This window comes from Pholis gunnellus (genome assembly GCF_910591455.1).
Source record: "Pholis gunnellus genome assembly, chromosome: 20".
Classification (NCBI taxonomy): Eukaryota; Metazoa; Chordata; class Actinopteri; order Perciformes; family Pholidae; genus Pholis; species Pholis gunnellus.
The window spans coordinates 9,958,845-9,973,003 of record NC_136547.1 but is presented as its reverse complement, the minus strand read 5'-3'; the positions used below and the strand labels follow the sequence as shown (position 1 = coordinate 9,973,003).

Below are 14,159 nucleotides of genomic sequence, written 5' to 3'. Positions count from 1 at the left end.
CTCAGATTAACAGAGAGCTGAGAAAGCACACAGGAATTCCACATTCACCACGCTGCTGCCCTGTTCAGATGCCGCGATAAGAACAACTCGGATTGTCTTGTGTGCAGCAGGAGAGAGTCGCTGGCGCTTACAGGCCTGAAAGACAGGAAGCAAGATGACTTTTTCTCATGCAGTGCTGACACAGTGTGATGGATGCTCTAGAATTTAAAAACACAGCATGTGGTACAGCATGTGTTTTTGTATTAGCATGCATATCTGCACATGTACATGCAGTCCTTCTCGTCCTCTTGTTGCCCCGTTAAGCCGAGAGCATGCCAGTGTGTGCCAGGTCTCTGCAGGAAGCTCAGGCTTACAGTCAGTGTGACGGAAGTTGGAGCAGAACTTTTTACCCGAGGAGGGCTTGCGGAGTACGTCGGGACACAATTAAGTGGGCTATACCTGCAAACAATTGAGCAAGTAGTGTTTAGAGTGCTTTAACTCATGTCTTAAACTGATCTGCAGTTACGCTGCGCAGCACGAGGCTTACTTATGCCAACTCACTAATAGGATCTGTGCTGGTGAGCAGATCCATAAAAATAGAACAATCCTTTGAAGTCGCCCTCATCCCTCCAACAGCACAACCTGCTGCTTTTGTTCTGGAGTCTGGTGTTATCCTCACAGCATTTACAAAGGTAAATATTTAGCCATGCGTTTTGTTTTTGTTCTGCATTAATGATCACAATGATTCCTTCTGTAACAGTGGACTTGGAGAAGGTGTTTCTTCACAGGCAGCATCAAATGCAATAGTCATTTTCCATCAAGATGGATTTTAGGACTCATGCATGGACAGTGGGATACAACACGTACAACCTGAGAGTTACCAACAGTAAAGCTTTGTGTTGTCAGGGAAAGGTAATGAAAATAATTAGCATCAGCATTGAAAAGATCCACAATCTGACATATGCATGTTATGTGGGCACTGCCAGTTTGATTCATATTATTATTCTTTTGTTTATGTCTTTTCATTTTGTCGATTGACACATGTACACAGAGATCCACCGTTACAGGTGCTAGAAGAGTCCTTAAATAGTTATTTGAGCTCTTAATCTTGTGAATTCATAATAATACATTGAATGTCAGTGTATTATGGTTATTATCCTTGTTATGTGAGGTGATTAGATGACAGTTGTCTGCAGGAGCATCATGCTTATCCGGCTTTACGCTGATGTGATATTCCACGCTAATGAGTTCACTCTGGGACGATAAATTTGCTCTTTGTGTTGTTTTAACATTTAAATGGCCTCTGTATTAAAACGCTTGAGAACTGGCACCACCTTGTGGCAGGCTACGTGACATGTCCCATTAAATATTAGTCAAATCAAAGCCTGTCTTTTGTCTATATGAAGAGCTGGTATACTGTGTGGCGCTCCACAGCAGACTAATGAGTAACTTCTTTACTTTTTACAGAGCTCAAGACAGGATGAGGAGGCTGCTTGTTCAAATCCTTTGCATCACCGAAGTCCTGCTCTGTGCGGCCGACTCTCCTCCGCTGAGCGAGGACACGCTGAAAAGTGAGGCCTTCACTAACAGAAAAAACACTGAGATGTACTTCTTCTTACCAATATTGGTTGATTACAGTATGTATCATTGGTGTGTGTGTGTAGAGCTGTCTGCAGCAGGAGAGCAGTGCGTGGATGAGGAAATAAAGCGGGCGTTACTCGGGGTGAAGCAGGTGAAGGAAACGATGGAGAAAAAAGAGGAGAGCCACCGACATCTCATGGAGGCCCTGAGACACAGCAGTGACAAGAAGAAGGTGTGAACTGTGTTCCTGCCACAGTGTGTAGTTGAGCAGTTACATGCCAGTCTTTGTGATTTATTCTGAAGCCCATGACATATTTTCTGCCTCGTAAAGGCAAAGCCACACAAAGCCTCGCAGAGAAACCTCAAAGCAGACAGTGAAGAATGAATGTGGGAGTGGGGCTGGTTTAGGGAGTCGGGGTGTAGTTTTACTGCAGTCAGGATAAATGAACTGTCTGTAGATTTAACATCATTTCAAAATGAAAGGCTTTCTGCCAACCACATCATATCCACTCTGGCTTATTAAGAGGTAATGTATCCATGACAGCATTTTCTCTTTTTGGGGGGTTTCTTCAGGGGGCGATGCAGCTGGTCCGGGAAACAGAGCAGAAACTAGAGGAGGCTGAGCAGCAGTGTGAATATTTAACCAAATCCTCCTTTGAAGAATGTCAGCCATGTCTTGAAGATACTTGCAAGGCCTTCTACACGTCTACATGTCGCCGCGGCTTTGCCTCTTTCTCATTCAAGGTTATAACGGTCTCAGACATTCAAAATGATCAGAGTTGAGACTGATTTGTTTCAGGCTCCAACTGTGACGGTTCCTCTATGAATCTCTCTCTCTCTGCAGGTGGAGGAGTTTTTCAGGAGAATGGCCGCCCAGCTGGAGGCCGAGGAGCATGTTTACAATCAAAACGAGGAGAGCGTGGGTCACACCAACTCACCCGAGAACCAGCTCCCAGAGGACGGTGCAGATCTGGAGCTTCTGCAGGCCGACGCGTCGTTCGGCCGGCTGCTGGCGAACACCAGCCTCCTGTACGACCGCAGCACCGCGCTGGTGAAAAGGATGCAACAGGTGTTCGGGCATTCCTTCATGGCGGCCTTCACCACAGAGGTCCGACCCGGCCCGCTGTCTTCCGGGCAGGGCAGCTCCGGCGCCGGCTTCTTCGGGACGTTGGGTCTGGATCACATCCTCGAGTCGGTGTCTGACTTCGGGAGGAATGTGCTGGATGGATTGAGCTCCACAGTGGCCGACGTATTTGAGGAGATACAAGAGGCAGAGGCGTACTTTCAGCAACCAAGCGCAGGTATCTGATGCCATTCGAAGTAAAACATTTGTGTCTACACTATAGACCATTTTCAAAGTTTTAAACATTCAAAATGTGTCCTGTTTATTTCCTGTTGCAGTGCAATAAACCTATAAAAGAAGGACGGGGCATTACGTCACTGAACTCACACTGTATTCTATATGTGTTTAATTGTAATAGAACTTCTAAATAACTTGTTATGTCACGTTATATGCCTCTATAAATCTGGACCTACTTGCAACATTAAAAATGGTGTCACGATGACATAATGACCTTTCCTTTTAAAGATTCCTTGTTGCAAAGTATGTGACAGCTGACGGGAAGTAAACATGGACCCAAACCATTGCAGTTCAATTGAAATGGCCCATGTATAAAATAATAATATATCCAACGTTGACATCTGTTAGTGTATGTTTATCTACAAAGGTGCAGGAGCCCTGTCTCCTGTGGGACAGCCACAGAGCAGATATCTGTGCAGACGACTCCGCAGACAAGCATCAGAGTGCTGGCGGCTCCAAAGTTTGTGCGAGACGTGTGAAGATTTTTTGTTAAAAGGTAAAAGGTTTAGTGAGCACTATTGGTTTCATATCTATTTAGCAGTCACACAGAACAGATTTGCAAAAATGTTCCTATCTTGACCCTAAATGCAAATTATGGTCTTTCATACATTGCTCATCTTAATCTTAAACTATTCTTTCAACTGAGGGGGTATAGTAGGCATTATGAGTGAAAACATTTAGCAGGATGGTAATAATTTGATGGTTATTTGACTGGTTATTATTCGTCGGATTAATCGTTTAATGCCGTCTTCAGATTTATTGCTTTATATTTAATTTAACGCTGATAGAAAACAGAAAAAAGCAAATGATCACATTCAAGCAGCTGAAACCAGAATATGTTTTGCATTTCTGCTTAATGACTGAACAAGTTAATCAATTATCATAATTGTTGACTGATGAATTAATCGACTAATCATTTCATCACTTTGTAGATTAGAACTGCTGGAGGATTACTCAATTTTAAATATAACCGATGGCATTTTAGCTATTGAATATTCTGCACTGTGACAGCAATCAGCAAACGACATGTTTGAAATCGTTGACTTGTACTCAGTCTTTCTGTTGTTGACTTCATGCACGCTTCTCTGCACGTGCTCACTTGTACTTACAGAGTGTCCCAGCGTCCAGCAGTTACACTCTGAGACGGAGGAGATGCACATGCTGCTCAACGCCTCCCGTCAGCAGTACGACGACAGGCTGCAGCTGGTCCAGAGGCACACAGCGGACACGCAGAGATGGCTCGGAGACATGGAGGACAAGTACGGCTGGGTCGGCCGGCTGTCCAACAGCACCGTGGGCCCACGCGGCACCTTCAGTGTGATCACAGTACGTCTGCAGTAATGTTTGTCTCTATCGCATAGTAGTTATTTTGGGATGTTATGAGGGTTGCTAGGTGCCAAATGCGCCTTAATACTTATGTTATTTACAGTTAATCCTATCTGCTACATGTGGTTTTAATTCTGTCATAGATAATTGACTTGATCCCTCAAATGAATCAACAAAGTTTAAATTAAAACCCTAAAGCCAAAGTATATAAAATAGCCTATTTTGGGTGGCAGGAATCTTGTTAGTTATTATTTTATTATTGTATTTTTGCCATCACTGATGCACTCATTCTTGTTTTTCAGGTGAATGCACAGCAGCAGCAGCTGAAGACCATGAGACCTAAAGCTGACAGCAGTGTGGTTGTAACCATACTGGACTCAGGCCCAGTAGCCGTCTCCGTCCCCTCAGAGCTGGAGGTGGACGACCTCGCTTTTATCCAGTATGTAGCTCAGGAGGCTCTGGCACTCCATAAACAGCAGATAAGAGGTATTGATCCCTGCAGTGTAGTGGCTTAGTTCATTATCTGGCTCCCAGCTTCAGCTGGCAGAGCTCCAACTTCAATTTGAGTAAAATGAAATGTGATAATTTGAAACTGCCAACTTTACACCATGACAAATCCCTGTGCAATTCTTCAAATGTAATCTTCTCCTGAAAGCCACAATGCAAATGGTATGATATGTTATAATTCAAAATGATGAGGTAACTAAGAAACGATGATAAATTAAATCCTTCATTGACTTTGTATTAAAAGATTAAATGCACCCATGGGCAATGCAGCATTGTTATGTAGCCATGGAAATATTTAAGCTTCTGACTTGCTTTTGTCGATCTTTAAAAACTGTTTTATGTTTTGTTTTCTCTACACTTGAACTTAGTAATGTTCAGATGCTGAATAGAGTCCAGTTCTTGAACAATGACGCTTATCTTTGTAAAACTTGAACATGCACAGCTTTTATTATTTGTATTCATGTGTTCATTCTTAGGGTTTAAAATGTTTATGCAATAAATGTATGTACGCTGTGCTTGAGCCATTCTTTTGTTTTTGTTACAAGTCATCCAAATAAAAGGAATCGTTCATGTAATGACTTTTTACATCAAAATCTAATATTTGCATATCATTCTTCAGTTTTTGGAACAATCTGTATTTATGGTAGGGCAATATATATGTCCCTTATCCCTTATCCCACATTTTACTCGTAATTACCGTAATTACTCGTTTCATGCCTATTTTTTTTATCAGTAACTATAGTTTTATTATTATTTTCTGATTCCCTTTTGGCAGTCATGGTGCAAGAAAGTACTGCTAAGAATGTTATATGGTTCCTGTTTGAGTTTTTGGTGTAAAGATGAACAAGTGTAAAAAGCAGGGTGCACTTTTCTTCTGTACTCTCGCGAGATTTCGTATCATAACGGAAGTCCACGAAATCACCCGGGAAAAACCCACCGGTGACACAACAACACAACACTTCTTTCTGTCAAAACGTGCAAGCTACTCTTTAGTCTACTAAAAATGCCCGCCACGTCTGAAATACACACCGCAGATGGCTGTACAATGGGGGAGGAGGAGAAGAAGAAGAAGTCTGCAGCGGCGGAAGAGAAGAAGAAGAACGTCGGTGTTTTCTGCGATGAACGCGGGTACCTGGATCAGATCGAGTACATCATGCAGCACGGCCGCAGGAAGGGGGACCGAACCGGCACCGGAGTCGTGTCTGTGTTCGGTGCTCAGGCCAGATACAGTCTGAGAGGTTTGTTAGTTTTCTTTGGTATTAAATGTCATTACTGTGCATACAACAAACTGCAACTGCAAAATAAACTCAAAGCGTCAAAGTAAATTATGCATAATGTCCCATTTCAGGGTCATATATACACTAATAAAAAATATTTGTAGTGGAGTAAGAGGTACAAATATCTTTGCATTAGTTTAAAATATGAAAATATTTAAGTAAAACTAATTTAGTTCATGCAAAGAGATGTGTGTGGTGTCAGCAGTACTTAGTTTAAACACAAGGGAGCACTGACAGGTTTATTATTACAAATATTTAATGACCAAATGTGATGTGTGTTTGTCTTTATGGTGAAAAGTGATGATTTCTTTTAATACCCTCACAAGCAACCAGTGCTGGCCTCAAAGATCCAGCATGTTTGGCTATTAAACGTACTTTGTGACTTTCCACCGCTTGCAAATGTTAGATAACCTTTTTCCTGGTTTTATTCGTAGATCAGTTCCCCTTGCTGACGACCAAGAGAGTGTTTTGGAGAGGCATTCTTGAAGAACTGCTGTGGTTTGTTAAGGTGAGAATGATACAAGATCGACACGTTTCTTTTCAATTCACCCAAATATATTCATATTCACATGCAGCATTTCTGCCTGCGGTATTTGTGTCAAAAAAAAGCTCTGAATTGGGCCCTGACGTTTCTTCTCCTGTGTGGTCACAGGGATCAACAAATGCCAAGGAGCTCTCAGAGAAAGGGGTGAAGATTTGGGAAGCCAACGGGTCACGTGACTTCCTGGACAACCTCGGGTTCACGGATCGAGAAGAAGGCGACCTGGGACCCGTGTATGGTTTCCAGTGGAGGCACTTCGGCGCCGAGTACACAAACATGCATGCAGGTGAAGTTACAGTAGAGCGACACGCAGTTTATTGTGCAGTGACAAAGGCTTCTTTTTTTTCTTTTTCAGTTGTTGTGTGATATCTACTCAAGATTTACAATCACTTTATTGAAGGTTTCCATTTCTATTTTGAAATAGATCATATTTCGAAGGCATATTACACAGATGCTGCGTCACACGCTTACCCGAATACTGTGCCTCTGCTCTTAAATTATCTTTTTTATTAATTCCTTCCACAGATTACACAGGACAAGGTGTTGACCAGCTGCAGAAGATCATTGACACCCTCAATAAGAACCCAGAGGACAGGCGGATCATCATGTGCGCTTGGAACCCTAAAGGTCCTGCACGTGCAAAATCTAAATCTACTTGAACTAATCCTAAACCGCGCGACCGTTTTCATTTGAACGTCTTCTCCTGCAGACCTGCCCCTCATGGCTCTGCCCCCCTGCCACGCCTTGTGTCAGTTCTACGTGTGCGACGGCGAGCTGTCGTGTCAGCTGTACCAGCGCTCGGGCGACATGGGCCTCGGGGTGCCTTTCAATATCGCCAGCTATGCACTTCTTACCTACATGATCGCACACATCACGGGACTCAAGGTAAAAAGCACTCTTGTCCCAAAAGAACCTCATTTTAAGTGTGTTGTTGTGTGCTCAACATACTGTTTTTCTACTGTCCCTGCAGCCGGGCGACTTTGTTCACACACTGGGAGACGCTCACATCTACGTCAACCACATGGAGCCTCTTAAAGTACAGGTGGGTCAGTTAAAGACGGCTTTCCGTCTCCCTGCTCTCGGCCTGGTCTCTGACTTACTCGTCTGTCTAAATTTCGCAGCTTCAGAGGGAGATCCGGCCGTTCCCCAAGCTGAAGATCCTGAGAAAAGTGGAGTGCATCGATGATTTCCGCGCAGAAGACTTTGAGATCTGCGACTACAACCCTCATCCCTCCATTAAGATGCAGATGGCTGTGTAAAGATCCAACTTTAATGATTAGAAAATGTAATACACGTTGCTTTATATGTTATATTATGTCATTCATTCCCATTTAAAAAAAGGTGAAGTGGTTTAATTTCCTTTCTGATTTTGGTGAACTAGCACTTAAAACCACACAAGTTCTTACAGAAAAGTATTTTCTTCTATAACTGTAAAAATAGCAGTTAGTTATGAAACTTTCCTTTTTTCAACTGTTATTAATATCTTATTTGTAAATAAAGAATTTACATTTGTGTAAGATGGATTTGTACAGAATTGTTGACCCAAAGGAGCCGAGCTGCAACACACACACATTAATAATACAACAGTTCCTGCTACTCTACTTCTACTCTTGCAGTGTAATAGGTTATTACATATTCACTCCACTTAGCCAAGTCTGATTATAAGACTTAAAAAGGAGCCTTCTGTCAAATGTTTATTTGTTCGTGTTGAGCTTCCATACATCTCCTTCGGGGTACTGGTGTCTCTGCACTGATGATTCCAGCATCTCACTAGAGTAGCCTGGATCCTGAGAACAGTAAGCACAGTGTATCAAACAAGTGCACTTCTGAAGTACTTGTATTTCCATTTTCTGCTATTTCTTTTACTTCTACTTCACTACATTTTAGAGGGAAATATTGCACTTTTTACTCCATTACAGTTATTTGATACCTAAAGTTACTTTGCAGATTCAGATTATGCAAAATGTAATCAATAAATGTGTTATCATGGTTAAAAATAAGACTATTGATCTCTTGGTAATATTCACAAGCCACCCGGCAGTATATAGAGTGAATCACATGTTCCACCTTTACTAGCTGAAACAATAAAATATACATTTTTGTGCATCAATAATTGAAATTCAATAAAATCAAATCCATATTCTGAAATCAGCCAATCTGCATATATAATACTTTACCTTTTGGTATTGTACGTATATTTTGATGCTTGTACTTTTGCTTTAGTACAACTTTGAATGCAGGACTTCTGCTCGTACATGTGGAGTATTTCTACACTGTGGCATTGCTACTTGAACTTAAGTAAAAGATCTCAGTACTTCTTCTTCCACTGGCCTAAAGAAACAAGCGTGGAAGATGCAAAGGTGTTGTGTTTTTTTTAAAGAAATGTAGATATTCATTTTTGTACGTCATCGTTTCCATCTGTCCTTCGTCTTACCTTGGGAGGCATGTAGTGGGCGTCGTGAATCACCACCGGACTGGTGAAGTGTTCATGCAGGTGATCCACGTATTCACACATTCTGGCAAGTGAAAAAAGAGAAAAAATTGCTGAAAATAATTTGCTAATCTGTTTCAGTCACGAGCTCTTAATTAACAAAAACAAATCCTGCTCTCACCGGTTGCTGAGACTCGCAGACACACAGACGTAGTCGAACAGAATCAGATGCTGGATGAGCTCACAGAGACCGACTCCTCCAGCATGAGGACAAACGGGCACTAAGACGAGAGACAGTAGTATTTGTATTGTTTTTCATACGGATATCACACTTTGGATATGCTAATTCTATGGAGTCCTGAAACCAGACCTGTCAGAAATATAACTGAATACATTTAAAAATACTTTTATTTAAATAGTGAAGATGGAATTCATGTTTTTCCTTTGACGAATCAGTCGGTAAAAAAAGGAAAAGCTCCATGTTTTCTTATTTGGGGCTCCATGTTTGACTTTTGTGCGGTTGTTGTCATGTCTTGTTGAGTTTTACCCCGGAACTTGTGGGCCATCAGCAGCACAGCCAGGTTCTCGTTGACGCTGCCCAGCCGACAGCCGTCTATCTGGACAAACTGCAGGGCCGAGGCCTGGAGGAACTGCTTGAACATCACCCTGTTGTGACACTGGAGAGGAAAACGGTAACTCACCTAAAAAAAAAATATGAATTCATCAGCCAGTGATACGTATGCTCGAACAGACATGAGGTCTGACCTGCTCTCCTGTTGCCACTCCAATCCCGAGCGGAGCCAAAGCCTGCAACAACGAAGTCAAACATCTTTTATCAGTCGTCGACAGTGGACGGATTACTGAACAGATGCCCAGAGGCAAAGACACACAAAACAACCACAAATCGGCATAGAACTGAAGTAGAAGCAACAATACCAGACAGATATACAAAACTACCACAAAAGGGCACCAAACAACTTGAAGCCCACAAAGAGACTCAAAACGACCACAAAGAGACTCAAAACGACCACAAAGAGACCCAAAACGACCACAAAGAGACTCAAAACGACTTGCGCTTTGTCTTTCCTTCCATCTGGTTGTCTTGCTCCTATGTTGAAGCGGTGGGGGGATTTTTACTTTGATTAATAACGGTTTATAGACATTTGAATAATTGCAGTCACTCATGTATTGTATATAAGTTGTAAAATGTATCTTTTGTTTCTATTTTATTATCATTTTAAATATCTTTATTTTATTTCTTGCTGTCTTACTATCATTATAGCTTTGAATCCTATTTTATTACATTTTATCATCTTATTGTCTGGCACGATTTGTTTTTAAGTTGTTACATTTTATATATTTTAATTAGTTTACTTTTATCTTTGTGCTTTATCTGTTGTTTTCTCGGTCCACACTTGTTCTGTACTAACCTCTATAGAATGAGCTCTATAAATACAGTTTGATTGATTGATTTTAAGTGTCTGTGCACAGAGGACCAATTGTCTCTTAAGTCTGTTTCATGTCCTCCAACATGGAAAATCAAAACTTCTTTCTCACCTTGGAGATAGCAGCGTGACCCAGGATGTCATCTGGAGACGTGGGCTCCTCGATCCAAAGAGGTTTGAACTCGGCCAGGCTGGACACCCAGCTGATGGCCTCGGCTACGTCCCACCTCTGGTTGGCATCGATCATCTTAACACAGCAACACTTTAGTACACTGCCATGTCTTAATATAAATACGATGTTGAGGGGAGGAACAAAACCAACCATACCAAAGTGTTATCGGGCCCAATCATTTGCCTTATGAGGCGGCACCTGCGTATATCGTCCTCTAGATCAGCACCGACTTTCACCTTGAATTTGGTCCAACCGCTTTTAAGTGCATCTGTGCAGAGCTTCAGAAACACACAACTGTCACGCTTATTTGAAAACGTTTTTTTTTTTTTCTTTTCTTCCCAACCTGAGAAACTACATTCGTAGCACTGAGACCTGTTTGAGCAGCTGGTCTGAGTATCCGAGCCACGCACAGGAGGTGGTGTAGGCAGGATAACCCTCTTCCAGCATGTGATCCTCTGGGAGGAGACAGAAGCAGTCCACTCTGTGTAATAAACACTCCAGGAGAAGTGTGTTTTAATCGAGCAATAGTGGAGAGCAGGGGGCTATTATGCAGGCTAAAAGCACTCCTGTTAGTTTCTAAAGAGGCAATCTCGTTCCGCAAAATCCCATTCAGCCATGTAATTAACGACTCTTTTTTTTGTGTGCTCACCTCTCCGCTGCTTGCCCTCCTGTGCTTTCACGAGTATGTCTGAAAGAGAAAAGACAAGCATTAAGAGTGCAGACACTGCATTTAGGTAAAGGAGAGTTTCTTTCCATTAAACGTCGCACACCGGTCTCACCTACAGCCTCCTCCTCCGTCAGTGCATCAGTGATGTATCTGAAGTCAATGCAGGAAACAATCTGCTTGGGATCCTGAATTGAGACACATGAGACACGACATTTCCCAACGTGGCCACATCCTGGACATAAATCAGACATCTAAATTTCCCGTGACTCACCATGTCAACAAGCAGCTTCCACAGCGGCTGCAAGGAAAGAGATGACAACGGATCATGAGTCATGAAGTGTCGAGCTTGTAATCTAATAACGCCTCAGCAAAACAGTTCCCCACCTTGCCCTCTGCCCTCGCCCACAGGTCCCACACCGCATTCAGGACTCCGGCCATGGCCAGGTGGATCACGCCTTTCTCTGGGCCCAACTGGTTCAGACGACAGTTTAGAAACATGAAGCACGGGAAAAGAACGCTTATCTGGATTTGTGTGTGCATCAAAAACGGGTTCAAAGAAAAGAGGCAGAATGTGAAACACCAAAATGAAGACCTGATACTACATTTTTGAAAAACCTGGATTCAAGAGCGCTCTTTTACTCACGTTTAGTCCCTTTCATTTGCCTCTTCCCATCAGTCTCAATCAGGACTTTGAGACCTTCAAAAGCTAGAAGGTCTTTTTTTCACACTTGCCTTTCGCTCACATTATAAATTGCTTTTCTTTGTATCCGAAGAGCCACTTCTAACTTTCTTGGCTGCGTGTACCTCACGCTACGACTTGAAGAGCCCGTATTTTATCACATTTATTTGTTGTCTTGGCCCATCAGTCTTCATCAGGCCTTTGGGACCTTCAGAAACACGATCAGACGAGCCGTGGGTGCTTCCATATTATTATCAGTAGTACGCTACGCCTGGCAGCAACACAGAATGATTTTATATTGAAACCGGGATTCATGCGACTCTTATTTTTGAATCTATGGAAATGTCATGAATCAGACCGATGCCACGTATCGTATTAGAGTAAGAATAAATGGATTTAAAAGGGTATCTATGACAAGATAAGAGGATGTGAATCGCTCTCTCCCATGTTGTACAGCAAGGTGCTGTCAGCAAGATGGATAATGCTATAAAAAACACGAGGTAGGAAAAGAAAGCTCAAGTTATTCTAAAAAGACAGTTGCATTTAAATATGATAAATATCCGGCTGCATAGCTCGGTGTTGTCTGTGTCCTTTGACACTATATTTTCAACGCTTGTGTGGCTGTTCTCACCCATCTCATCTGGCCGTCGCTGGTCAGCAGGCGGTAAAACCCCCGGAAGTCGCTCACAATCTCCTGCAGGGATTTCCCAACAACCAGAGCAGCCACGGCCTCCACAGCACAAACCACTGCGGGTCACAATCACAACAAGTTCAGCCTCTGAAAGACACCCGCACCTCACACGTACCAAATGTTTTATTGTACTAGTCTTTCAACAGATGCACCTGAAATCGGTCGCATTGTGTTTAATATACATTACCACAAGATGGCGATGTAAGGTTCAAATTTGCATCTTATCATTACAGTGTAGTCTATGCTTTGCACACAGGGTCTTGAGAAAATGAATGCTGCTTTCAAGTACAGTAAAAAAAAAAAATGGAAGTATAGGAGTATGAGCGTGATAAAACAGAGTGGAGACCTTTGGACTAAACCTCACATTTTATTGACAGTTTGGAAATCTACAGCGTGTTAGTTAACTTTAGGCTCTTTTGTTGTTTTTCTTCCTCTTCAGAGTTTTGCCACGTACAACAAAACACAGTGTTGTGAAGCTTTATTTTGTGGCCTATCAGTTGATGGTAGTGTAATCCAGTCTGAACTGCAGCTAACGCGAGAGTCCAAAGTGTGTCTGCTCTCCTGGGGACGATTGGGACGGTATTGTTTATACTTCCTACCGTGTTACAAAAAGCAGACAAAAACATTTCCGAATTGAATAACACCCGCTGTGAAGTCACTGACTGACTGTTTACTCAAATGGCAGATGAAGACTCCGCAGAGCCAAGAACAAAGTGTGCTAAACTAACCTAAGTGGAATTCTGGGAGAATGCACTCATTTAATGTTTGGGTTGGGCTCTAAAGAAATTAATAAATTGTGAGCAGACAAGTGCATCTGTTCAAGAATCAACTTATTGTCATTACTGACCCTGTTCTCCTATAGGCCTATGATGATCAAAGCTTATTAATAACAGTAGCATTTTCTAATTTCATATAATTAGCTGATATGTGGCCTCAATTATTTCATTCAACAACCTTTTGGTTCAATTCACAAATTGAATTGGAAGTTGCATTTACGCTCGAGGAAGGGGACAATTCGGAGCTTGTTAGGAGCACCTGAACGCAGCAGTGACTTTGTTTACATGCGCCGTGCAAGTTATTCGTGGAGCGACATTCTTTTCACGAGTGCATGCACATATTATAGAGATCTCACCGATCTCCGTGCCCTTCCCCAGAGTAAACGTGAAGCCGAAGCCCTTCAGCCCGCAGTCCGTGTCGATCACCACATACGCGACCGAGTAATCCGGGTCGGTGTGCTGCAGAGTGGGACATTACAGCGGAGAGAGGTCTCTGTGAGTGGGAGCAAAAAACATGCGCACACACACACACAGTGCAGGCAAACTTCCTTACCATCGCATCGGAGCCGTGTTGCTCCAAAGACGTCGGGAATCTCACATCCCGGACTGTCAAACTGGTAATTTTGTGCAACATTGTGGAACTTGTCTTGTGATTCAGCCTCAGGCACCGTTTGGAGAAACTTCCTAGTTGATCCCACCCACCCCAGTCTGTCATTGGTTTAAACCC

General features: G+C 42.6%; 3 protein-coding genes across 3 annotated transcripts; 2 read left to right on the top strand and 1 right to left on the bottom strand.

Annotated features, from left to right (window-relative positions):
- Positions 1-1,459: 1,459 nt before the first annotated feature.
- LOC306712044 (clusterin-like protein 1) lies at positions 1,460-4,761 on the top strand (the record flags this gene model as incomplete). Its single annotated transcript, XM_079181143.1, has 7 exons — positions 1,460-1,550; positions 1,644-1,792; positions 2,134-2,304; positions 2,405-2,861; positions 3,288-3,416; positions 4,032-4,246; positions 4,549-4,761. The coding sequence occupies 7 exons, from the start codon at positions 1,460-1,462 to the stop codon at positions 4,759-4,761; spliced, it is 1,425 nt and encodes a 474-aa protein (XP_079037269.1).
- A 1,036-nt stretch (positions 4,762-5,797) lies between these two features.
- Positions 5,798-7,830, top strand: tyms (thymidylate synthetase; the record flags this gene model as incomplete). The annotated part of the gene is made up of 7 exons (XM_079181841.1): positions 5,798-5,991; positions 6,465-6,538; positions 6,683-6,857; positions 7,097-7,198; positions 7,281-7,456; positions 7,542-7,613; positions 7,693-7,830. The coding sequence occupies exons 1-7, from the start codon at positions 5,799-5,801 to the stop codon at positions 7,828-7,830; spliced, it is 930 nt and encodes a 309-aa protein (XP_079037967.1). The 5' UTR covers position 5,798.
- Positions 7,831-8,224: 394 nt separating this feature from the next.
- On the bottom strand, positions 8,225-14,091 carry enosf1 (enolase superfamily member 1). The gene is made up of 15 exons (XM_079181840.1): positions 13,986-14,091; positions 13,789-13,891; positions 12,597-12,712; positions 11,671-11,757; positions 11,558-11,584; positions 11,399-11,471; positions 11,269-11,307; positions 10,992-11,074; positions 10,775-10,897; positions 10,560-10,694; positions 9,768-9,809; positions 9,550-9,679; positions 9,184-9,283; positions 9,006-9,087; positions 8,225-8,358 (listed from the first exon to the last, which is right to left on the bottom strand). The coding sequence occupies exons 1-15, from the start codon at positions 14,064-14,066 to the stop codon at positions 8,266-8,268; spliced, it is 1,314 nt and encodes a 437-aa protein (XP_079037966.1). The 5' UTR covers positions 14,067-14,091; the 3' UTR covers positions 8,225-8,265.
- Between the last annotated feature and the right edge of the window lie 68 nt (positions 14,092-14,159).